Here is a 25,463-nt window from a genome sequence, read left to right on the forward strand (position 1 = left end):
GGACGTCTTCACCGGTTTCCGGACCCATGGCTCTCCAGGATTCCAGACAAATGGGTTCAAGAGGTCATACGGTCGGGATACAAGATCGAGTTTCGATCACTTCCACCGGTGCGGTTCTTCCCTTCCAATATCCGACTATCCCCGGACCGCTTAGAAGCTTTACGAGGGGCAGTGACGGATTTAATGCAACAAGGTGGTCCACGTTCCTTGGACAGAACGTTTTCAGGGGTTCTATTCAAACCTATTCACAATACCCAGAAAAGAGGGCAAGGTGCGTCCAATTCTGGACTTGAGAGCACTCAATCTTTTTGTCCAGGTACAAAAATTCAAGATTGAGTCCATTCGCACAGTAGTGGCCTCCCTGCATCAGGGGGATTTTCTGGCGTCCATAGACATCAAGGATGCCTATCTTCACATTCCCATTTATGCAGGACATCAGCGTTTTCTTCGCTTTTCCGTGGGAGAGAACCATTATCAGTTTGCGGCGTTACCCTTTGGTCTCGCCTCTGCTCCCCGGGTCTTCACAAAGGTCTTGGCCCCAGTTTTGGCACTGTTGCGACAGCGGGGCATATCGGTTCTAGGCTACCTAGACGACCTTCTACTCCATGCGGAGTCTCCGCAGGCTCTGTTACTAAACTTGGAGATCACGATGATCTCTTTGGAAGAGTTCGGGTGGCTGGTGAACCGGCAGAAATCATCCCTGGTCCCTACCAGGAGACTGAACTATCTGGGCCTAACTTTGGATACATCCTTAGCAAAAGTGTTTCTCCCGGTGGAGAAACTCAGGAAGATTCAGTCGGCGACTCAGTTATTATTGACCGTCAACTGGCCTTCTCTGCGGACTTGCATGAGGGTTCTGGGACTGATGGTGGCCTCCTTCGAGGCAGTACCGTTTGCCCAGTCTCATACCCGGATTCTCCAAAAGGAGATTCTTCTCAAATGGAACCGGAATCCCGATTCCCTGGACAATCGGATCCGGCTGAGCGAACGGACCAGGGAATCTCTGGTTTGGTGGCTTCGATCACCAATGCTCAGTCAGGGGAAGTCATTTCTTCCAATCTATTGGACGATTGTCACCACGGATGCCAGTCTATCGGGGTGGGGTGGGGTTCTCGGCAGACGATCTGCTCAGGGGCTCTGGTCCCTGGAAGAATCCAGGTTACCGATAAATGTATTGGAACTGAGAGCGATCAGACTTTGTCTGATTCACTGGACCGAGCAGCTCCGGGGCAGCCCGGTGTGGATCCAGTCGGACAATGCCACGGCCGTGGCTTACGTCAATCACCAGGGGGGCACCAAGAGTGTCCTGGCGGCCATGGAAGTGGCCAGCATCTTTCGTTGGGCAGAACGATTTGTTCCAGCCCTCTCCGCGGTATTCATTCCGGGGGTGGAGAATTGGCAGGCAGATTTCCTCAGCCGCCAGATTCTGGATCAAGGGGAATGGTCTCTTCATCCAGAGGTATTTCACCAACTGTGTCTTCGTTGGGGCACCCCGGATGTGGATCTGTTGGCATCTCGGCTCAACAGGAAGGTGCGGAGGTTTGTAGCTCGCTCCCGCGATCCTCTAGCGGACGCCGCAGACGCGCTGGTCGCCCCGTGGGGGCAGTACCAGCTACTGTATGCCTTTCCTCCTCTCAAATTGCTGCCGAAACTTCTTCGCAGGATAGAGGTGGAGGGAATTCCAGTTATCCTGGTAGCTCCGGACTGGCCTCGTCGGGCCTGGTACGCCGACCTGGTCAGGCTGGTCGCAGACGTTCCTTGGCGACTTCCTCTCAGGGAGGATCTGCTGTCTCAGGGACCGATCTTCCATCCTGCTTTACGATCGCTGGCTTGAACGGCCTGGCTGTTGAGACCCAGGTGCTGAAGGACAAGGGGTTGTCAGCTTCAGTTATTCCTACTCTAATTAAAGCAAGGAAAACGACTTCCAGAAAAGTCTATCATCGCACATGGAAGTCCTATATCGCGTGGTGTGAATCCCTTGGGTTTCCTCCACGTTCCTACTCGGTGGCCCGTATATTGTCTTTTCTGCAAAAGGGGGTTGAGCAGAAACTGTCCTTGAGCACTCTCAAGGGTCAGGTTTCAGCGTTAGCAATCTTCTTTCAGAGGCCTCTGGCTACTCATTCCTTGGTGCGGAGTTTCATCCAGGGGGTGCGGCACCTGGCTCCGCTGGTGCGCGCGCCCTTACCGCCCTGGGATCTTAATTTGGTGTTGTCGGTTCTTCAGAAACCTCCCTTTGAAAATATTAGGGAGATTCCCTTGCTTACTTTATCCCAGAAGGTGGCCTTTTTGGTGGCTATCACTTCTGCACGCAGGGTGTCAGAACTGGCTGCATTGTCCTGTCGTTCCCCATATCTGGTGGTTCATAGGGATAAGGTGGTTCTTAGTCCGAATCCATCCTTCCTTCCTAAGGTGGTTTCAGATTTCCATCTAAATGAAGATATTGTGTTACCTTCCCTGTGTCCTAAGCCCAGTCATCCTCGGGAGTTTGCGTTACACTCCTTGGATCAGGGTGTACTTGACTACTACGGAATCTTTCCGTGAGACGGATTCACTTTTTGTGATCACGGATGGCCCTAGAAAGGGGTTGCCTGTGTCTGCCGCGACTATCTCTAGATGGATCAGACAGACGGTGGTCCAGGCTTATTCTATTAAGGGTCGGATCCCTCCGTTCCCTGTTAAGGCGCACTCCACTCGGGCGCTTAGTGCTTCCTGGGCCTTCCGCCATCAGGCGTCAGTGGTTCAGGTTTGCAAGGCGGCTACCTGGTCGTCGGTTCATACCTTTACAAAATTTTACAAAGTTGATGTGCTGGCATCGCCTCTTTTGGCCGCAAGGTTCTGCAGGCCGCTGTTTGAGGAGACCGGTGGTCTACCTCGAGGGTTTTTTTCTGTTGGGTTTTCAGTTGAGTCTCCTTTTTGTCTGAGCCTTAAGACTTCTGGTTGGCACCGGTTGGGCCTTCTGGATTGGAATTTTATTTCCGTTATCCCACCCCTCATTTGTGGCACTGCTTTGGGACGTCCCTACTGATATTAATCAAAGAGGACTGCGTCTGTCAATGAGCGACAGAGAAAATTGGATTTTTGCAAGAACTTACCGTAAAATCCTTTACTCTTAAGCTCATTGACAGACGCAGTACCCGCCCCTCTATTTGAGTTGGGTTGGGTTAAATTCTCTGAAACTGCTTTGTGACATAACTGACATCCTGTAGCAGGGAGAGAGAGGATATACCCTCTGGGACTGCCCCTAAGGTGTGGCCAGAACGTTTTTCCTGCCTAGTGTCCTACTCCTGTAGGGGGCAGTATAACCCTACTGATATTAATCAAAGAGGACTGCGTCTGTCAATGAGCGACAGAGAAAAGGATTTTACGGTAAGTTCTTACAAAAATCCAATTTTTTTTATTTTTTACTAGTAATGGCTGTGATTTTTAGCGGGACTGCGACATTGCGGCGGACATTTTTGACACTTTTGGGGGACCAGGGACATTACTACAGTAATCAGTGCTAAAATTATGCACTGTTACTGTACTGACACTGGCAGAGAAGGGGTTAACCTAGGGGTGATCAAAGGGTTAATTGTGACCCTAGGGGAGTGTTTTCTAATTGTATGGGGGGAGGGGCTTGTGAAATGATCCTAGAGACCTGTGATCCTATATAGAAGGATCACAGGCGATCTGTTATCATTTCAGAGAGAACGGTCAGCTGTGTTTTCAACAACTCACCGTCCTTCTCTCTCAGCGGGGAGCGATTGCGGGTGCCCAGCGGCAATTGCTGACGCCGGTCCAATGGGCCAGCATCCCCGCTGCCTAGTGGGGGCGGGAGGGTGCGCTCGCCCCCCAGCACCACTCCAGCGAACTGACCTACTCCTACGTCGATTCCTGCAGCCGAGCCAGCCTGCCGCAGTAAAACTGTGGCGGGCAGCAAGTGGTTAAATAAAAAACGAAACTTTTAAAATCACTTTAATTACAGCCACCAGATTTTTTTTTTTTTCTGTACCTTCTCTGGGTAGGTGAGACTCAGAAGCTGAATGTTTGCTAGGGGCAGCCCAAACACCTACAGGCTCAGCCAGTAAAGTGGACCGGTTTTCTTTGCCCTAAGTGGTTCACTTCAAAATGACACTAAGCAATATCTCTGTTCTACAAAATGTATTCATACACATCCACTTCTTCATGACCCTGTAATGATTGTTATGAAATTGTTTCTTACTGTGTTTTTCTACCTCCTTATGAGCTCATGAACCACATCTTTTCCTCCTCACTTCCATTTGTTTAGAATGAGCAATACATGTTAGTTGCAGTCACATGCAGTGCTGTTAGTTGCAGTCACATGCAGTGCTCTATGCACACTACAAATCCCATAGTCTATAGTCCCTAGTCCATTTCAGGAGCGAGCAAATAAAGGTTGCTACGTCCCAGTGGGACCTTGGAGAATGAACATAGCCACCCTCTAAAAGGAAGTCAGATCACAGCAGCAAAAAATAAATAAAAACTGAATTGGCAAATTTGGAAAAGGCTGCAATCAATAGAAGGTACTTTTTTGAGTTAAGAATACATACTAGAATAAAGCTCCTTGAGTGCAGGGACTGTATAGTAAAGATATATATATATATATATATATATATATATATATATATATATATATATATATATATATATATATATATATATATATATATATATATAGTGTAAATTGATAGCGCTATAAAATTACCTGTAATAAATGGGAGTATAGAATTTTTTTTCTCTTACGTCCTCCGACAGTCGCCGCCCCTTCCCAAGTCTTCAACAATGGTATTGACCTTTGCTCCGCAGGAGTAGCTAGGCAACAAGATTTGTTAATAACAAAAGCTTTTAGCATAGACACACCCCTAGGGGCTGTCCCCTTAGTCAATACCTCCCTGCACCAGCATTCCCAACTCAGTTTGATCTTGCCTAGCTTAGGAGTAGCAGGCTTTCCTGTGCTGGGGCTTCAGTCTCAGCCTTCTACCCTTTTTTGATTTTATTTCAAGTATTTTTCTTTTCTTTACTAGCTGTTATTTTGTCAGCTTTAGTTTAGGGATCTTCGGATGAAGATGATCATGCGGAGCTGGGTCTCGGACTGGCCGCCCTGGATCCCAGGGCTGAGGGCCAGATGGATCCCCAGCCTGCCATAGAGCGTTCAGCTACGGTTCACCCTGGCGCTATGAACGACCCATCCCTGTTCGCCTGCAGGGATGCTGCCTGTGAGGTGGCTACCTCACTGGATGCCATTCCGCGGTCTTGTGCTGCGGTCCACTGCGTCCTGGCTGCGGCACTCCCTGTCATCCTGATAGCGGTTTGTCGCTTGAGAAGGCTCCCCACGCCATCCGGTACGGTAAGCACCTTCTATGTGGGGACCATCTGTGTGGGTGTCAGTCTGTGGCTGTGTGTACCCTCATGTCTGTGTGCTATGCGGGCTCCCTGTCAGATCCCTGTATGGATGCATGCCTTTGTGGGCTGCTAGGGGGGGGGCCCTCCCGCTCTGCTGTGAGTTCTGTGGAGCTGAATAGACAGACATGCCTGAGCGGCGACCGCTATGCGGCCCGCCATTTCTTTTTGCAGAAAATGCTATGGATGGCCCTGTCCTGTACGGCAGTGGTTCTCAACTCCGGTCCTCGGGACCCACCAACAGGCCAGGTTTGCAAGATGACTAAATTACATCACAGGTGATCTCATTTGCTGCTCAGTGATTGCAGTATTCTAGTCTGCATCCCCCAAGGTAATACTTAAAATCTGGCCTGTTAGTGGGTCCCGAGGACCGGAATTGAGGACCACTGCTGTACGGCGCTGTGTTTTGGCGCCGATTGCCGCCATTTTGGCAGGTCGCGCTCGCTCGAGCACATGTCGGCGCCATTTTCTTGTAGCCTCGATCCCTCAGCCTGAGCGGCCATTTTTGCGGAGCCTTCATAGGCTATATAAGTCAGCCGGTTATTGCATCACTTCCTCTTTCTCTGGGACAGCGATCGGTGGCAGCAGCCTGTTTGTGCTCTCTCCAGGTTTTTTCCTTCTTTGTCCTGTTATTCCTTGCTCAGTGTTCTCTATCCCTGTGGGATCGGTGCATGCAGTGTGCGGTGGGCTGCGCTCGCCGTGGTGTTAATGGGACAGTACCCTTTTTTGCTTTTATTACTGTGGGCATGGATTCTCAGGATAGCAAGTTTCCCCCCGCCCTGGTGGGGGACCAGGGGGCTGCTGCACCCCTCGAGGGGGCTGATCTGGCCACTGTAGTGGCATCCTTAGTGTCTCAGGTGCAGATGCTGATGGCTGAATGATCCGCAAAAAGGGCCAGGTTATCCATTTCCTCTGATTCAGAGGGAGATGTGGCTGCTGGGGCTGGCGTGCTCTTCTCAGGGTCTCGCTCATCTCTGGACTTCGTGGGGTCTGAGGGGGAGGCGGAGGTGGAAGGGGTTGATACTTCTCCCCCTGGCTCGCCTGAAGAGCTTGCACTCATGGATGAGCTGATCGCCTCCATTAAGGATACTTTGCACCTGGAGGATGAGCCAGCTCCTCCTACTAGGGTGTCCTCCTTTGGGACGCAAAGGACCCGCAAATCTGCGCAGGTTTTTCCCTGCCCTGCTGAATTTCACCATACGGTTAATGAACAGTGGCGCAATTTAAAGAAGCCCTTTACAGTGGCGAATAAGTTTAAACTGCTTTATCCATTTGCGCCATCCACCGACGAGCGTTGGTGTGTGGCGCCTCAGGTGGATCACGCGGTAGCCGTTTTAAACAAAGCTACTGCGATTCCTACTGAGGATACCCCGGTTTTCCGGGACCCTACGGACAGGAGATTGGAGTCTCTTGCCCGTCATGCCTATATGGTTGCTGGTTCTATGCTAAAACCTATTTTTGCTTCGGTTATGGCGGCCCAGGCGGTTGCCGATTGGACGAAGGTGCTCAGGCGCACCCTGGTGGCTGCTTCGGCTCCGCCTACCACATTGGCCATGGTGGATCAAATCCATCAAGGCGTCATGTACTTGAATTTGGCTCCTTTGGCTGCACGCCTGTCTGGCGTGGCGGTGCTCAACCGTCGCCTAATATGGCTGAAGAATTGGTCTGTGGACCAGTCTTCTCGCAAGACGTTGGCGGATTTTCCCTACGTGGGATCTCGCCTCTTTGGCGAGGCTTTGGATACTCTGATTAAGGGTGTTACTGGGGGCAAGAGTACTCTCTTACCCCAGAATCCCAAGCACAAATCTTTCCGTGGCAAACGGAATTCCTCGTTTCGGCCCTCCCAGGGGTCCTTTCGTGCCTTTCGGTCACAATCCAAGGGTAAGCCCTTCAAGGGCCAGGGCTCCCAGAAGAAGCCGTGGGTGGGTAAGCAAAAATCCGGTCAGTCCGGTTCCACTACCCACGCTAGTTCCGCCTGAAGGGACGCCCTCACCCGTTTCTGGGGTGGTGGGACTTCTGTGCGGTTTCCTCCAACCTTGGCTGATCCGCTTTCAGGACAGATTGGTTCAGGAAATCGTTAGATCGAATTTCTCTCTCGGCCGGCGGGCAGATTTTTTCCCTCAAATCTTCAGCTGTCTCCGGAGCGTTTGCAGGATCTGCACCTGGCGGTGCGGACCCAAGGAGTGGTGGTCCCGGTGCCTCATGGGGACAGATTTCAGGGGTTTTACTCCAATCTGTTCACTGTGCCCAGAAAGGAGGGCAAGGTGCGTCCGATTCTGGATTTGAAAGCTCTGAACCGCTTTGTGCGGGTGCGCAAGTTCCGCATGGAATCCCTGCGCTCGGTGGTGGCTGCCCTGAGTCCGGGGGAGTTCATGGCCTCCATCGATCTGAAGGATGCGTACCTACACATCCCCATCTTCGAGGGTCATCAACGGTACCTTCGATTCGCCATTGCGGAGGAACACTACCATTTCGTGGCGTTGCCTTTCGGTCTCGCTTCGGCTCCGCGGGTTTTTACCAAGGTGCTGGCGCCGGTCCTGGCCCTGTTGCGGGCACAGGGTATTGCGGTCTTGGGGTATCTGGACGATCTCCTCATACGGTCAACTGCCAGCCAGAGCCTGATGGCCGACCTGTCCACCACGGTGCAGACGCTGCAAGAGTTCGGTTGGACCATAAACTTTCCGAAGTCGACTCTGTGTCCTTCGGTTCGCCTTCCCTATTTAGGGATGGTTCTGGACTCTGAACAGGCGAAGGTTTTCCTTCCGGAGGACAAACTCCGGACGCTTCAGGACGAGGTTGGGGCCCTCAGGGCCAACCACAGCTCGTCCCTCCGGACATGCATGAGATGTCTGGGGTTGATGGTCTCAGCCTTCGAGGCGATCCCCTTTGCCCAGTTTCACACGCTGGGTCTCCAGGCGGAGATTCTGGCGAAGTGGGACGGGCGTCCACAGTCCTTGGATCTGCGGATCTCGTTGAGCCACCGCACCAGACAGAGTCTTCTGTGGTGGCTCCAGTCCCCGGCAGTGTCGGGTGGCAAGTCTTTTCGTCCTTTACTGTGGACGGTGGTCACCACGGATGCCAGCCTGACGGGCTGGGGTGGTGTCCTGGGCGCTCTGTCCGCCCAGGGGACATGGTCGGAGGAGGAGTCCTCCCTTCCGATCAACATTCTGGAATTGCGAGCGATAAAGCTTTGCCTTCTGCAATGGTCGGAGCGGCTTCAGGGCCGTCCGGTTCGGGTTCAGACGGACAATGCCACCGCGGTGGCCTACATCAACCACCAAGGGGGCACCAGGAGTGCCCGAGCGGCTTGGGAAGTAGCCGACATTCTGTCTTGGGCCGAGACGCACGTCCCGGCGATAACGGCAGTTCACATCCCGGGGGTGGAGAACTGGCAGGCGGATTATCTGAGTCGCCAGACCCTGGACTAGGGAGAATGGTCCCTTCACCCGGATGTCTTCCGGATGTTGTGCGCGAAGTGGGGTTCCCCAGATGTGGACCTGTTCGCGTCTCGTCTAAACAACAAGGTGGAAAGGTTCGTGGCAAGGATGCGCGATCCTCAGGCAGACGCCTCAGACGCGTTAGTGGCGCCCTGGCATCAGTATCGTCTGATGTATGCCTTTCCACCGATTCAGCTGCTGTCCAGGCTCCTTCGCAGGTTAGCCTCGGAACCGCACACGGGGATTCTGGTGGCACCGGACTGGCCTCGCCGGTCTTGGTACGCAGACCTCGTAAATCTGGCAGTCGACGCTCCGTGGCGCCTGCCACTTCGAGAAGACCTTCTGTCTCAAGGGCCGATATTCCATCCTGCTTTACAGTCGCTGGCTTTAACGGCCTGGCTGTTGAAAGCCAGGTCCTGAAGGACAGAGGTCTCTCCCCTGAGGTCATTCCCACTTTGATTAAGGCTAGGAAAGCCTCTTCGGGAAAGATTTACTACCGTACTTGGAAAGCATACTTTGCCTGGTGTGAGTCCAGGGGGTTTTCCCCTCGCTCGTACTCGGTGTCCAGAGTGTTGGCTTTCCTCCAAACTGGAGTGGACCAGCGTTTGGCGTTGGCCACGATTAAAGGCCAGATTTCTGCACTGGCCGTCCTTTTTCAGCGCCCGGTGGCGTCAAACTCATTGATCCGCACTTTTGTTCAAGGGGTGCGCCATTTGGCCCCTCCGCGGAGGGAGCCTTTGCCTCCATGGGACTTGAACCTGGTTCTGTCCGCGTTGCAACATGCTCCCTTTGAAAAGATCGGGGAGATCTCGTTGCCTCTGTTGTCCAAAAAGGTGGCCTTTTTGGTGGCGATCACTTCGGCTCGCAGGGTGTCGGAGCTGGCGGCTTTGTCCTGCAGCTCTCCCTACTTGGTGATCCACAAGGATAAGGTGGTCCTGCGACCTATCCCGTCCTTTCTGCCGAAAGTGATCTCGGATTTTCACCTTAATGAGGAAATTGTCTTACCCTCGCTCTGCGCGAAGCCAAAGCATCCTAAGGAGGTTGCCTTACATTCATTGGATGTGGTCCGGGCGATCAGGGTTTACCTGTCGTCCACTAAGCCTTTTCGCAAGGCGGATTCCCTCTTTGTCCTTCCTGAGGGACCTCGGAAGGGCATGGCGGCGTCGGCTGCGACTATCGCCAAATGGATTAGACAAACCATTGTGCAGGCCTATGCCTTGAAGGGGAAGGTCCCTCCCTTCCCTGTGAAAGCGCACTCTACCAGGTCTTTGAGTACGTCTTGGGCTTTCTGGCATCAGGCTTCTGTGGCCCAGGTGTGTAAGGTGGCGACTTGGTCGTCCGTTCGCACCTTCTCAAAGTTCTATAAGGTGGATGTTCAGGCATCGGCTGATGCCTCCTTTGGCCGTAAAGTTCTCAGTGCGGCAGTGCCTTAGGGACCCCTGTTTTTGGGTCTTTGGCTGTTGGGGTGTTTTACCCCTGGGTTACTTGTTTTTTCCTGGGTTGTTGCTCCTGTTGAGCACGTTTTCCTGTTGCCCAGTTGGTTCTCTTACTGTGTGTAAGGTTCCTTTCTCTGATGTGGGTACTGCGTTGCTTTTCTGCGGCTGCGTCTCCCACCCCTCAGATCTACACTGCTTTGGGATGTCCCATTGGTGAAGACTTGGGAAGGGGCGGCGACTGTCGGAGGACGTAAGAGAAAAACTGAATTTTTGTAAAATCTTACCGTAAAATTCCTTTCTCTGAGTCCTCCGACAGTCGCCGCCCCCCGCCCCTCTTTTTGGGGTTTTTGTGTACTTTTACTGTTATGCTACCAAACTGAGTTGGGAATGCTGGTGCAGGGAGGTATTGACTAAGGGGACAGCCCCTAGGGGTGTGTCTATGCTAAAAGCTTTTGTTATTAACAAATCTTGTTGCCTAGCTACTCCTGCGGAGCAAAGGTCAATACCATTGGTGAAGACTTGGGAAGGGGCGGCGACTGTCGGAGGACTCAGAGAAAGGAATTTTACGGTAAGATTTTACAAAAATTCAGTGTTTTTTTTTTTTTTTTTTTTTTAGTTTAGTGTCACTTTAAGGCTGCTTTTTGTTGATGTTCCTGCCATCAACTAGATTTATTTTTACATCTTCTAAATATGCCCTGCAACGGTACTGTTCCATTCTTCTCTTAGAAGAAAAGAAAAAAAATGTTTTGCCAATATTGAACTGGAAATCCGTAACCGCCTCTATAGTGTGACAAGCCAGTTCAAGGCCTACTTTTAAGTTCAATCAGTTGGGTGCCTAGATAGCTAAATTGATTGTAAATCAACTGCAACATCCTATGGACATTTTCTGTTATAAAGACAAGGGCTCTGTTCTAGTTATCGAACACTGTTCATTTTTTTTTCAGCTGGCATCTGAATATGGAATTAAATTTATGGAGACTAGTGCAAAGGCCAATATTAATGTGGAAAATGTAAGTAAAGTGATTCTTCTTTTTTTTTTTTTTTTTTTTTTCTATACGCTTTTTATTGCTGTATCTCCATTGGGAAGATTTTGCCTTGTTTTCTGCCTTGTTGGAAGGGATTTAGGTGGACTGGAAATGATGGGAAATCTCTCCAATGGGGGCAAAATACACTTTTCCTTTTTCTTTAGTAAAGTGGAACAATCAAAGTAGCAAACGGTCATTGCTATCCTTTCCTGATGACTCCCATTCTCTGCATTTCTTGTCCTGGTGTCAAAGGAAAATCTCACTATTGAAGTCATAAGAAGCAGTAAAAACCTGACACGTATAATCCATTCTCACTGTCCCTAAATCTAAGCATTGGTTGAAATTAGGCTTTGCAGCTGAACTCTGATATGATCTGTATTGCATACCTACATTAGCCCAGCTTGGCACAATGCAAGTGTGCATATCCCATACTTAATGGGCTGCTGGGGAAGCTGAAATTCACTGCAGTAGCTGGCCTACAGTGTTATTTGTGACCTTGTGGGCCTTGCTCAGGTTCTATAGGAATGGCTGCCCCGCTGCATAGTGACCACAGGGCCTCACTAACACTGAACTTCTGCCATTCATAGAATGTCTTGTTTTCCAAAGGGGTTCTTCTCTGATTGATTTGGGATCGTGGCATCACCATTCCTCCTCTCCATCTTGACCATTTTGTCCAATCAATGAACATCTTGAATTCAGTGAAAAAAATACAAGGCTTCCATGAATAGTGGTGGTGATGAGCAACTGACCCTTTGTGTGCAGTGGGGGAAGCCACTTGAATAGAAACTGAGCAGGAACTGGTAGATCGTGGTAGTACTGTAGTAGTGTGGACTCCATCCATCAGGTATGAGACCTGCATTCTTACATTGTGCCAAGCTGGACCAATGTAAGTGTGCAATACAAATAATTCCTCTAGTTCTGCTTTAACAAAGTGTTAGAATGTGCCAGACATGTATGACACTATAAAATCCCAGGAGTAGTGCTGCAAACAATGCCGGTGTTGACAAAAAAAACAAATATTTCCTGAGAGGGCTCAGCTCACTTTTTCACTCTGCAGATGCTAGTTTCCTTGCTATCATGTTAAATTTCTTTCTGATACACAAGGGGCTAATACCAAGTCTAAATCATAAAACATATACTTGCATAAAAAAGAAAAAACAAATTGACCAGTTTACTAATCAATACTGTACTTTAATATAGCTTTTCTATCAGCTTGGAGTTCTGTGTAAAATGTAATTGATTGCATGAATTCTCCACTAGGGAGCACTGATCGACCGTTTTAAGGCTTTGAGCTTGCTCGTGATTACTTTAAGCTCCAGCAATTCCAGCTATGCACAGATATGCTACAATTACAAATGCACTTGATTTTTAGATGTCATGTTTCCTTCATTTTGCACATCAGCTTCAAAAGTTTACATACCCCAGTTCTTAATACCATGTATTGCCCCCTTTTAACATCAATGACAGCTTGAAGTCTTTTGTGGACAAGGCTCTTTATCTTCTCGGATGGTAAAGCTGCCCATTCTTCCTGGCAAAAAAGCCTCCAGTTCCTATAAATTCTTGGGCTGTCTTGCATGAACTGCACGTTTGAGATCTCCCCAGAGTGGCTCAATGCTATTGAGGTCAGGAGACTTAGATGGCCACTCAGGAACCTTATTCTTCTGTAGCCAATGACAGGTCAACTTGGCCTTGTGTTTAGGATCAGTGTCATGTTGGAATTTCCAAGTACGTCCCACATGAAAAGCTATAATAGACATTACCTTACACATTAGCCGTATAGTTGTTAATATAAATATATATATAATTAGAGCACCTAGTGAACAAACAGCATCATGAAAGCCAGGGAACACACTCGACAGGTCAGGGTTAAAGTTGTGGAGAAGTTTAAAGAAGTTAGGTAATTAAAAAAAAGAAAAAAAATATCCCAAGCTTTGAACATCTCACGGAGCACTGTTAATCCATCATCCGAAAATGGAAAAAGTATGGCACAACTGCAAATCTAGCAAGACATGGCCATCCACCTAAACTGAAAGGCCAGGCAAGGAGAGCATTAATCAAAGAAGCAGCCAAGAGGCCCATGGTAACTCCGGAGGAGCTGCAGAGATCCACAGCTTAGGTGGGAGAATCCACAGGACAACTATTAGTCGTGCACTCCTCAAATCTGGCCTTAATTGGAGAGGCACTGTTGAAAGAAAGCCATAAGAAGCCGTTTTTGTGAGAAGCCATGTGGGGGACACAGAAAATGTGGAAGAAGGTGTTCTGGTCAGATGAGACCAAAATTTTTTACTTTTTTGGCCTAAAAGCAAAACGCTATGTGTGGTGGAACACACAATCCCCACCGTGAAACATGGTGGTGGCAGCATCATGTTGTGGGGTTGCTTTTCTTCAGCAGGGACAGGGAAGCTGGTAAAAGTTGATGGGAAGATGGATGGAGCCAAATACAGGGCAGTCCTAGAAGAAAACCTGTTAGTCTGCAAAAGACTTGAAACTGGGGTGGAGGTTCACCTTCCAGCAGGAAAACAACCTTAAAGTGGTTGTAAACCGCTGCACCTTTTTTTTTTTTTTCTTACCTGCAAGGCAAAGGCTTAGGCCCCTTTCACACTATCCGCTCCGTCGGCGGACTCTGTTTTTCTCAGCGGGCCGCCGATCCCACGCTGAGAAGGCGGATGGCAGCTCTGTCTCCACGCTGTGTGCGGAGACAGAGCTGTCAGGTCCCAGCTCTTCTCTATGGGGGAATCAGATGAGAACGGACCGCCTTTCTGTTCTCTTCCGATCCGCCAGACGGATGGAAAATAGGGTTTCTATCCGTCCGGATTTGACGGACGGATGGACAGGATCGGATCGGATGTCAGCGGACATGTCTCCGCTGATATCCGATGCTCCATAGAGTTGCATTGGGGAACCGTTCTGATCCGCCCGAAAAACTGACAGTCGGATCTGAACGGTCCGCATGTGTGAAAGGGGCCTTAATGTTCTATTATGCATCGCATACCAACACATGTTAGCCCTTATATAGGATTACCTATAGGTAAAACTTAAAGGGAAGTTTACTTCCTCTTTAAACATACAACTAGGTCTACAATGGAACGGTTTAGATCAAAGCATATTTAGAGTCCAGGCCTAAATCCAATTGAGAATCTGAAAATTACTGTTCACAGACACTCTCCATCCAATCTGACAGAGCTTATGCTATTTTGGAAAGAAGAATGGGCAAAAATGTCACTCTGTAGATGTATAGAGCCATACCCAAAAAGACTTGCAGCTGTAATTGCAGCGAAAAGGTGGTTCTACAAAGTATTGACTCTGGGGCTGAATACAAATGCACGCCACACTTTTCACATTTTTTTTTTTGTAAAAATGTTTAAAAATATTTAACATTTTCCTTGCACTGTATAGTTTTGTGCCACTTTATAAATACGTTTACATTTTTGGTTGTAACATGACAAAAGGTGGAAAATTTCAAGGGGTATGAATACTTTCTCAAGTGTGTGTGTGTGTGTGTGTGTGTGTGTGTGTGTGTGTGTGTGTGTATATGTGTGTATGTGTGTATGTATGGTATGTGTGTGTATGTATATATATATATATATATATATATATATATATATATATATATATATATATATATATATATATATATATATATATATATATATATATATATATATATATTGTGTGTGTGTGTGTGTATATGTATATATATATATATATATATATATATATATATATATATATATATGATACATTCTACTTTTTGATGATTTGGCCCCTTGAAAGAGGACACTTGGTGGAATTTCTGAAAAAAAGCTTATTCAAAATGTTGTGTTCAATTCTTGGATAAACGTTATGTATTTGATATGTTGGTAGTACTATACATTTACTCACTAGGCTCGATTTTTTGATCTGTCTACAGCAGGGGTCTTCAAACTATGTCCTTCCAGTTGTTCAGGAACTACAATTCCTATCATGCCTAGTCATGTCTGCGTTTTACAATGCCTCATGGGATTTGTAGTTCTGCAACAGCCGGAGGGCCATAGTTTGAGGATCCCTGGTCTACAGTGTTTATAATTTTTATTTTTGGTTTAGTGTAAGTTTTGTAAATTTGAGGCTTTTTTTTTTTTTTTTTCTCCTTTTCTTTTTTTATTGAGACGACACATGAGACATACACATGCTTTAATACCTAATAATAATAATAATAATAATGATGATTATTTCATAGGCTTTTTTTACGTTGGCGCGAGACATCAAAGCAAAAATGGACAAAAAAATGGTAAGCAAAATTTTGTTTTCCAAGTCCCTTTTAAACACTCGAGTACTAGCCTGTAATACCCTGTAGTACACTTTCATTACCAGGTAATTTTTCCGGTTTGAATGCTATGATGCTTTACAAATATTCATTTATGCAACGCTGTACCAATATAGCAGTAATGTTCCTCTATTGCCGCAATAATAAAGCTGTCCCTATGTTCTGTAGCAGGCTTTACCTCAGCCTCCAGTTTCTTGAATAGAAAACTCCTCCATGGCTTCCTGTAATCTGTTCCAAGAAAATTACAGGACAGCAGAGCCTTTTGTAGTCTGTTCCAAGATACAATTAAGATTTTGGATCCCCTGCAACAAAAATGTCATTTTTGGAGATACTCTCAAAGGGAAATTGCATCTAAAGGGATGCAGACCTTGACAATTTCCTCATTAGAGCCCTGCAGGTGCAGCAGCTGACTGAGGACTATAAAACCACTCCCATACAGATTCACTTAGCACATGGACACATACAAACAGCTATTACTTCAAAAATAACAAAAAGTAGGACTCTGCAATAAAGTTTAAAATATCTGCCGTGTACATAGATCACCCAGAGAGTAATGTTTTTTTTTTCTCAACAAAAGTGGAGTTACTATTTAAACACTTGCCTACTGGGCTCTTTTATCCCCTTCCTGTCCAGGCCAGTTTTTACCTTTCAGCGCTGTGGCACTTTGAAAAGGGTGCAACACTGCACCCAAACACACAAAAACACAAAATGCGCATAATAAAACGTGCAAAGTGGAACATACCAAAATGCTCCATTAACTACATGGTTGCGTTTTGTCACTCATAAGGCAGACCATTAAAATTAATAGGCTTTCCTGTGCGTTTCACAGGAAAAACAAGCCAAAAAAGTGTACTTCCACTAAGCTAGGTGTGAATAGGGCCTAAAGTGAAATTGGTGCGTTTACACCATCCCCTCCCGGAGCTGGATTACAAGAACGACAGCTGAGTGTCTCTGCCTACTCCCTCCTATGTACTTGTATAAAGCTGGCCCTTTGCACTTTAGATTTTTACCATGGTGCTAGTCCCTGTTCTTTTCTTGCTTTTCTCCCAGGACATCTCTGTAGTATGTTATGAGGACAGTCAAGATAGAACCATCTCATCCAAACTTATAAGGCCCTGTCTAAAGTTTTTGCTCCTCAGCATAAACTCCAAACCTTCTGCCTAGGTCCTGCAGTCCATCCAGGAGCAACCAACCTTTTGCTTTTGCATGGGGGTTCTAGGCTTAATGGCAGCCTTCTTCAGGGCTGTTCTGGATGTCTAATTTTACTGCAGACCTTTGCAACTCAACAGTCTGACTGTGTGGGACAGTAGAGTTCAGTCCCTCGACTGTTATATAGGCCTGAATCTTCTAACCAGGCTTGGCATGGTGGGTCACAAGTCTACTGCTGGAGTTGGGAACATCCTTCTCCCTTTTGGTCTGGAAGGTTCTCCTAATGGATACCAACCTGCTCTGTAGACGAGTCCTGGATACCCTGTAGTCCTGTACAGGGAACTTGGTGGCCGGAGGAAACTTGTATCCCCATCAATATTCTGGAGCTTAGAGCAATTCAATTCAGTTGGACAATGCTGACAGTGGTATACATTCTACCTGAAGGAGGAACCAGGAGTGTTGCAGCTCTTAGAAGCCAACCATATTCTCTCTTGGGTGAAACGTCATGTTCAGGCTTGTCTGCAGTGAATATTCCAGATATGGAACGTTTTTAGGCGGACTTCCTTAGTTGTCAACATTTGGAATCCAAAGAAAAGAGTGGTCTCTTCACCCAAAGGTGTTTCAAGACCTTTCATAGGTGGGGGAACTCGTATAGACCTCCTGGCTTCCAGGTTCAGCAGCAAACTGATCACGTTCATCTCCCAAGTCCAGGGATCCTTTAGCCTTCACAGTGGATGCTCTGATGACTGTTGGATCCGTCCAACCTGATCTACACCTTCCTCCTCTACAATTGCTTCCTCATTAAATCTGCAGGATTGAGATGGAAGGCTTTCTGGTGATTCTCATTGCACCTACCTGGCCTAGGAGGACATGGGACCTTGTCGGGCTTCTGGCAGACTCTCAATGGGCCTTAGAGATTGTTTTATGGACTGATTGCTGCCCTGCTTTTCAGCCAATGACTTTAAAGCCCTGGCTGCTGAAGCCCAGGTTCTAAGGCACAGGAGACTGTCTGTCTGATTTGGTTACCCCTACACTTCTGAAAGCTAGGAAATGGACTTCCTGCAAAGTTTACCTTTTGTACCTGAAAGGTATATATCTCTTGGTGCAAACCCAGGAAATGTCATCCTCTAAAGTACTCCTTGGGTACTCCTTGGCTCTTGTGCAGGGTGTCGCACACATTAGTTCCCCAGTGACTCCATGGGATCTTGGCTTGGTTCTGCTGCTTATTCAAAAACTACCCGTTGTATCTATACAAACACACACGCATATATACCTTTGACTGTTCACCCTTACTTGCAAGGTTGCCTACATTTTGCCATCACTTCTGGTTGCAGAGCATACTTCACTTGGCCAGTTGCCTAAGAAGTTATTCTTTTCAACATAAGACAGTTGTTTCTCATATTTACATGTTCGTTGAAGCGGTATTAATCCCAAAACCAAACATTATATTGCAACGTACCAGTTCTTAAATATGATGGCTGCGTTTGTTTTCTTTGGATTTCTTGCCTTATATTTTAACCTGGCGATCTGGTCAGTAAATCTGTTTTCCAACAGAACAAGCTGTCCTGCAAATGTAGCAGTTAGTGTTGAGATAAACCATTTACCACTGACTGGTGTGCTGAAAATGACCAGCTTTCATTTATTTACGTAAAACCTTTATCCCTAAAGGAAAAAAACGTTTGCGGTAACTGCTTGTGCATCTGCACTGTAAGCTGCTGTTTAGTACATCTAACACTACCCCAGATAAACTACTGTCCAAAGGTGTCCCTGTTGCTCCTTCATCCAGACTGGGGGCACTCTAATACAGTAGGAGTGTTACCAGCCAGAACACCAGGTAAAAAAAGCCCAAAAAAGAAAACTAATCCAGCCACCACATCTCATGATTGCTAAGCTGCAAAAGAATACATTTTTTGTTTCCGGTTTAATACCGCTTTACGTTTTTTACCAGGTAGACATCCAAACCTCAGCTGATGCCAGCTCTAGGCATAAGGTTCTTCAGGATGTTCTGTAGAATATGTTGAGCTCTCTGTTATCTGTTGGTTATCATGGGCCTCTTAGCTTGTTGCTTGCTGTGTTGCCCACTCCTTGGACTGCTTTTGGTCGTCTCTATGTATCTGAATACTCATCTTGTGTATTTTGAAGTATGAAGAAAATAGGATTTTTGACTTACTGACACTTTTTCTGGAGAGCATTGCTTTAATTGTTAAATCTCCGATGACCGCATTCAAAATACGCTCAACCACCACATTTATTACGCAACATAAGGAGGTTATTGCACCTCAATGGAGGTAACCTGATGCAACATATTTTATGCCCAATGTTATCTTTTGTGGTTGATTTACTAAAGGTTGTTCACTTAACCACTTCAGTACTGGAAGGTTTTAGCCCCTTCATGACTATGTAATTTATTTGCTGTTCAGCACTTCGCTACCTTAACTGGTAATTGCATGCTCCTGCAGTGCTGTACTCCAATTTCAATTTATATAATTTTTTTCCCACAAATTTTTTTTCTTTTGGTGGTATTTGATCACCACTGGGTTTTTTTATTCTATAAACAAAAAAAGACTGAAAATTTTAGGAAAAAAAAAAACTATATTTCTCTATCGTTCAACAGACGCAGCTCTCCTTAATCATAAACTCATAGGGTTATGCTCCTCCTTCTAGGGATGGACACTAGGCAGAAAAAAAACTTGTCCCCGCCTATGGGGGCTGTCTCTGCAGGCATAACCCCTCAGGCTCTGCAATTCTCAAACAGTTTGTTCTGCCTAGTGTCAGGGATAGGACCTAGCTCCCTGATGGGACTTCGGTCTTAGCTGTAACGGGGAAAGTTTGTGATTTATTTTTTTTATTTTTTAGTTAGTTCCTGAGAACCAAGATCCAGAGGAACTACAACCAACAACTGGCTGGTATTCGCACTGGATAATCTAGATCCTTAAGGTCTCCTAGCATGGCCAGCGAGCGAGAGCAGGTTATAGTCCAGAACTAGGCCTCGCGACGACAGTGCCCCGAATTGAATTCCGGTCTCATCCACGGGACAGGTTCGTCCCGTCCAATCTTCACTTGTCCCCAGCCAGGTTAAGGGAATTGTGAGGGGAGGTACACGACTTGCTGTTGCAAGGGTTGATTGTGCCAGTTTCAGCTCGGGAACGCTTTCAAGGATTTTATTCAAATCTGTTCACCGTACCCAGAAAAGAAAGCAAGATCCCAAGGCTCTGCAACTCTTTGTGCGGGTAGAGGTTTCGGATGGAGTCCATCCACACGGTAGTGGCGTCTCTACATCAGGGAGATTTTTTGGCCTCCATAGATATCAAGGATGCATATCTACACATCCCTATCTATGCTGGACACCAGTGGTTTCTTCGATTTGTGGTAGCGGAGCAGCATGATCAATTTGTGGCATTACCCTTTGGTCTCACCTCTGCTCCCAGGGTGTTTACCAAGGTGTTCTGGCTCCGGTGTTAGCACTGTTGCACTGGAGGGGGATTGCAGTACTGGGTTACCTGGACAATCTCCTATTGAGAGTGGATTCTCATTCGGTCCTGTTGGAAAATCTGGAGGTCACTGTCGGAAATCTGCAAGAGTTTGGTTGAATTTTACGGATGCTTTTGGCCGCAAGGTTTTGCAAGTTGCAGTTTGAGAGAACTCTTTTTTGTTTCTCTTTTGAGGGTTCATTGTTTGAGGGAGCTCCAGTTGTTCCTGGTTGAGCTCTTTTTTTCCTGGTTGGCTAAGTTTGGCCATTGGAGTATTCAGGTTTTGTTCTTGTCTTGTTCCCACCCCTCATGTTTTTACTGCTTTGGGACATCCCTATGAGTCTATTAAGGAGAGCTGCGTCTGTCGATGAACGATAGAGAAAATAGATTTTTGTAAGAACTTACTGTAAAATCCTTTTCTCTGAAGTTCGACAGACTCAGCACCAGCCCCTCTACTTTTGAGTTATGACGCTGTTTGCAACACAACTGTTTGAGAATAGCAGAGGTGTGGACAAGTTATTTTTTTTCGGCCTAGAGTCTATCCGTAGAAGGAGAAGCATAACCCTATGAGTCTATGATTAAGGAGAGCTGCGTCTGTCGAACTTCAGAGAAAAGGATTTTACGGTAAGTTCTTAGAAAAATCCTGTTTTGTTACTTTTTCAAATATAAAATATATCCAATAAAATGTTTTTTTTTTTTTTTTGAAAATCAAATTTCTTCAAACATTTAGGCCAAACCATATTCTGCTACATAGCTTTGGTTAAAAAAGATCCTAATAAGTATATATTATTTGGTTTGCGTGAAAGTTTTAGCATCTACAAATATTGTGTGCATACATACATACATACATACATACATACATACATACATACATACATACATACATTTTCTATACTAGTAATGGCAGTGATCAACGACTTCTAATGGGACTGTGATAGTATTGTGGGCAATCTGACACTGACGCGGGGGTGGGGGGGGGAGACTGACTCTGACATTACCATTGACACTAATACAGTGCTCAGTGCTAATAATTTTTACTGTCACTGCACTGATGACACTGGCTGTGAAGGGGTAACATTTAGGGGCAATTGTCTGCTGTCTGTAGAGAGCTCTGTGTTGTTTACCAACACAGGGCTCTCTCCTGTCATTCGTTCAACCAATCAGCAGGTTCCAGCCATAAAACATTAGCCGGGAACCCGCTGTTTAGCTTATGCTGTAGTGAATGACAGCACTGCCTGGGCAGGCAAATCAATTACATGATTCTGCCCATCTAAGCCGCCCTGTAGCAGTAAAGTTACAGGAGGCGGTCAGCATGCGGTTAACAAAGCACATGATTGTAAATCGGGGGACTACCAGAAAGATTGTGATAAGTCTAACACATTTTATATTTTTTCCAGGAGGGAAACAGTTCCCAGGGCAGTAATCAAGGAGTGAAAATAACCCCAGAACAACAGAAGAAGAGCAGTTTCTTTCGATGTGTTCTTCTGTGAGGGACCTTGCCTTAATGGAGTAACTTGCTCCATCAAACTGGACTGTGCCTGTATTTGAATTCCTGTTATCACAGACCTAGAACCTTAAAGCACCAGCTCTGCCAAACCTTGGCTACCTGAATGAGAGTGATGAGCTCCGTTTTACTTAGCAGTTCTGAAATATGTTCTAAGTTTGTACATTTCTTCATTATTTTCCTTTTTTGAAATGAAAACCAGAGTTTTTTTTTTTTTTTTTTTTAATTCAAGGCCTGTTGTCTATAAATCCAAGCCCTCATATAGAGCCATATTTCATTATTTTTAACTAACCTCTAAATGTAATTATATTTGGGTACATGCACAAAACACAGGTGTGTTATCTACCCATACATGCACACGTGTATGTATAAATGTGCACTTCTACATTGTATTTCAAAACTAGTCTTCCTTGTTCATATCTGATGGTGGAACTAAGTTCTTTTGCTTTAATTGAAAGAGATCTGGACTTTTCTGTAATAAGTTTAAGAAATAATACACAAAAATAAGACCCATTTAGTTGCATCTCAGGTGTGTCCCCCTTTATCTTTAGATTTGAAATATGACCTAAGTTGACTTATAAAAGCTTCTACATACATAAAATAATAGTTATGGTCATTTTCATAATCTTGACTTTTACCTGAAAATTCCAAGCAAGCAGTTTAAAAGAGAATGCTACGAAGAGGGTCAAGATTTCTATAAATGTTTTGCCAAGTCAGATACTGTGACTGTGACAATTTGTTTTCCAAATTTTGGATGTCTTAAATTTGTAAAAAAAAAAACAGATGTTTGAAGTTTACAGAGCAGTTTTACAGAATGGCATCAATATCAGAATCTGACATTGTGTGCATTAATTTGTAGTATGACGAATTATATATAACCCAGTACAAAATGTCAAAAATGTTAAAATCGCTGCAGGTCCTTTCGTTGTATTCGCTCTATGGCCATGACGCACTAAGAAGGCTGCAGGGAATAGATATCCTTTGGTATAGAATATTTCCAGCTGATCAATATGGTATTGGAAGAAGAAAAGGCAATGAAACAAATGGGTTTGCAAATTATATGCATTACAAATCATGCTCATTCATGGGTATGCAGGCATTGAAATTTTTTTTTTTTTTTTTTTTCATTTCAATGATAGACAACTGTAAAATGATCTTCGGTTACCTCTGAATATGTAGACACAGCATTTTACAGTAAATGTAAACCTTTCCCTCTGGGGAAAATGCATACGTCAGAAGCCTTTTCTAGTGTAAGTATACACGTAATACAGTTGTCTACAGTGAGTTTCGTTGCCCTTGCTTTCATCTCTCAATGGCTAGAGAGGTAGATAGGAACTTAAATGCACTGCTAAATTATATATGCACTTCCAGAAAAAAAAAATTGTACTCGCCTAATACTTTAAAGCTTGAAAAACTGTTTTAGTTTTGGATAGAGTAGAGAAATAAATAATCTCAGGTTTTTACTGATATCCAGGAAGGTTTCCCCTCATTTCCAGAAAGGAAGCAAGTAAAAATCTACAACAGGGAATAAAATCGTTTGGCATAATTTTTCTTTTTTTTCAGGGTTTACTATAGAAAATGGTTTTATTTCTGCTTGTGTTGCTGATGGAGAGTTCTTCTTCTTCTTCCAGACTTCCTTTCTGGTAAAGTTTAAGAGTTCTGGATAGCTCTAAATACCTGACCTATTCTAATTCCTTCTCACTCTATCCAAAACTTTAATTTGAATTGGCAAAATATTCTCTTTGAACACATTGGGGTCTTTATATGTTTTATACAGGATTCACAAAACTTTTACCTAAAGATTCACACTTTTTGTTTTTTGAACTGGGTTCCAATAAAAAAATGTGTGAATCTGGGTAAAACATTTATATATAGACCACAATGGATCAATGGATTGGATTCCTTGGAAAATTTGGATTGTTGATTCACATTTTGAGTTTTCCACTTTCAGATGACTTATTTATTAAATGGTTCTCCTGGAAACTGTTAATAAATAGCCTGTTCCTTTATTATTATTCATTTTTTTTTTAGTAAAGGTTGTACATCTTTAATGATCTAGTAAGTCATCAAAAGAGGAAAATAATCTTTAATGTATACCTTCTGTATGTAATTAAATTGGCGTAGTTTTTTATTTTAATTAAATGCGTTTAATATTAAACCGAAAATATTACCAGCCCTAAAATATGGAGTATATGGATGTGGTCACATTTCATTTGGGGTATGGTGGTCTAATTCATTACAACTGGAGAAGAAAATGAGAAAAAAAGGTGGAATTGCATTTGTAACCATTCAGTCATTTGATCAGAAAGTCAAAACCTGACTGGTTGCTGCAGCCATTCATGTTTTTGTTTTCTTCCGTTGCAGTGAATCAGCCCCAAAGCTGGAAATTAGATGATTCCTGCAGCTTTTTTTGGTGCCGTCACTAACAACTTCCATGAAAGTTAAACAAATTGAACATCATGGTCATAACCTCTTTTGTCCTTTTATATCAATTGTACAATGTTAACGTGTAGAAATCTGCAGTGACTAGCTTTCCTTCATAAAACTTCCATCTGTATAAATATTCTGTCTGTATGCACATGCTTTAGGCAGAAATTTTGCTGATGAATGTCATAAAATGCCATTTTCTACAGAGTGTTCTCTGCAATGCTCAGGAAAAAATATATTTTTATTACAAAAAAGAGCCCAGCATGAATCCCTAGAGTCTAGAAATATCACTTTTTTATAGCACAGTAACCTAAACTGCTCCTCCTTTAATAGCCATGTTCAAATGCTTTATTTTTAGTATTTTTCTTTTCTTGAATGTTTATATCCGTTCTCAATATTGATATTAAAATGTCATGGCTGCCTGCGGCTCAGGTGTATAGTATGTTGCAATTACAAATTTTACCTATAATGTGTCTTGGCTGTGTATGAAACCGCTAACCACTCCAGTGATTTCACTGTGTACTTCAGGCTGTAAAGTGCTATAACTTATTTTTTGTATTCATTCCATACACCACATCTTCTATGTAAAAGGTGTTTGGTGTGCATTATACCAAATTATATGTTTGATTACCATGACCAAAGAGTGGAACTGGTGGATTTACAGCCTCTCACGTTTATTTTTCTTAGTTTACCTAACTTTTGGACCAATACCAATGCTAAAAGGCCAGTTAATCTAAAATACATTTATTGAATTGTATTTACATTTGTAGTATAGATGAGTGCAGCCTTTTCCATATCTTCAGGCTTAGGCCACATTTACACATGCGAATGGGCCAGTAACTGTTTACATGCAAGATCCCCAGTGGGGGTTCCTGGCTATCGGCTACAGGAGGAAGCCACATTGATGCAATGGAAGGCTTCCGGCTTCGCAGCTTATCCCAACCACTCGTATGTAATTGTTCGTGAGCGATTTTGCTCACGAGTTTCCTTTTAGAAAACTGAAAGCCCAATCTCGCTAGCCCTTTAATATAACCCTGAACCCTCCCTTCCAGGTGCTTACTTGCCTCTCCATGATAGCAGCAGCCTTCTCCAGTGTTTCCATTCTCAGGCCCACCCTGCACAGTAGGTTCTCTTAAAGAGGTTGTAAACCGAAAATGTTTTTTTTTTTCTTTCCATCCTGAAAGGGAGAGACTTAATGAGCTAGTATGCATCGCATACTAGCTCATTATCAAATACCTTAGAACGAGCCCCCGCCGTGCCGCTCGCTTACCTCTATGACGGGCGACATGTCCAGTCTGCCGTCTTCCGGGAT

At 45.1% G+C, this 25,463-nt stretch overlaps 1 protein-coding gene across 1 annotated transcript in view; it reads left to right on the forward strand.

Moving 5' to 3' along the window:
- The window catches only part of RAB8A (RAB8A, member RAS oncogene family), an 85,041-nt gene extending 62,909 nt beyond the window's left edge, over positions 1 to 22,132 (forward strand). The window contains exons 6-8 of the mRNA XM_082270670.1: positions 11,218 to 11,283; positions 15,515 to 15,565; positions 21,618 to 22,132. Of these exons, the coding sequence (XP_082126796.1) occupies positions 11,218 to 11,283; positions 15,515 to 15,565; positions 21,618 to 21,710 (210 nt within the window). The 3' untranslated portion in view covers positions 21,711 to 22,132. The remainder of the gene's footprint in view (positions 1 to 11,217; positions 11,284 to 15,514; positions 15,566 to 21,617) is intronic.
- The last annotated feature ends 3,331 nt before the right edge of the window (positions 22,133 to 25,463 follow it).

This window comes from Pelophylax lessonae (assembly GCF_965119305.1).
Source record: "Pelophylax lessonae genome assembly, chromosome: 1".
NCBI classification, from domain to species: Eukaryota; Metazoa; Chordata; class Amphibia; order Anura; family Ranidae; genus Pelophylax; species Pelophylax lessonae.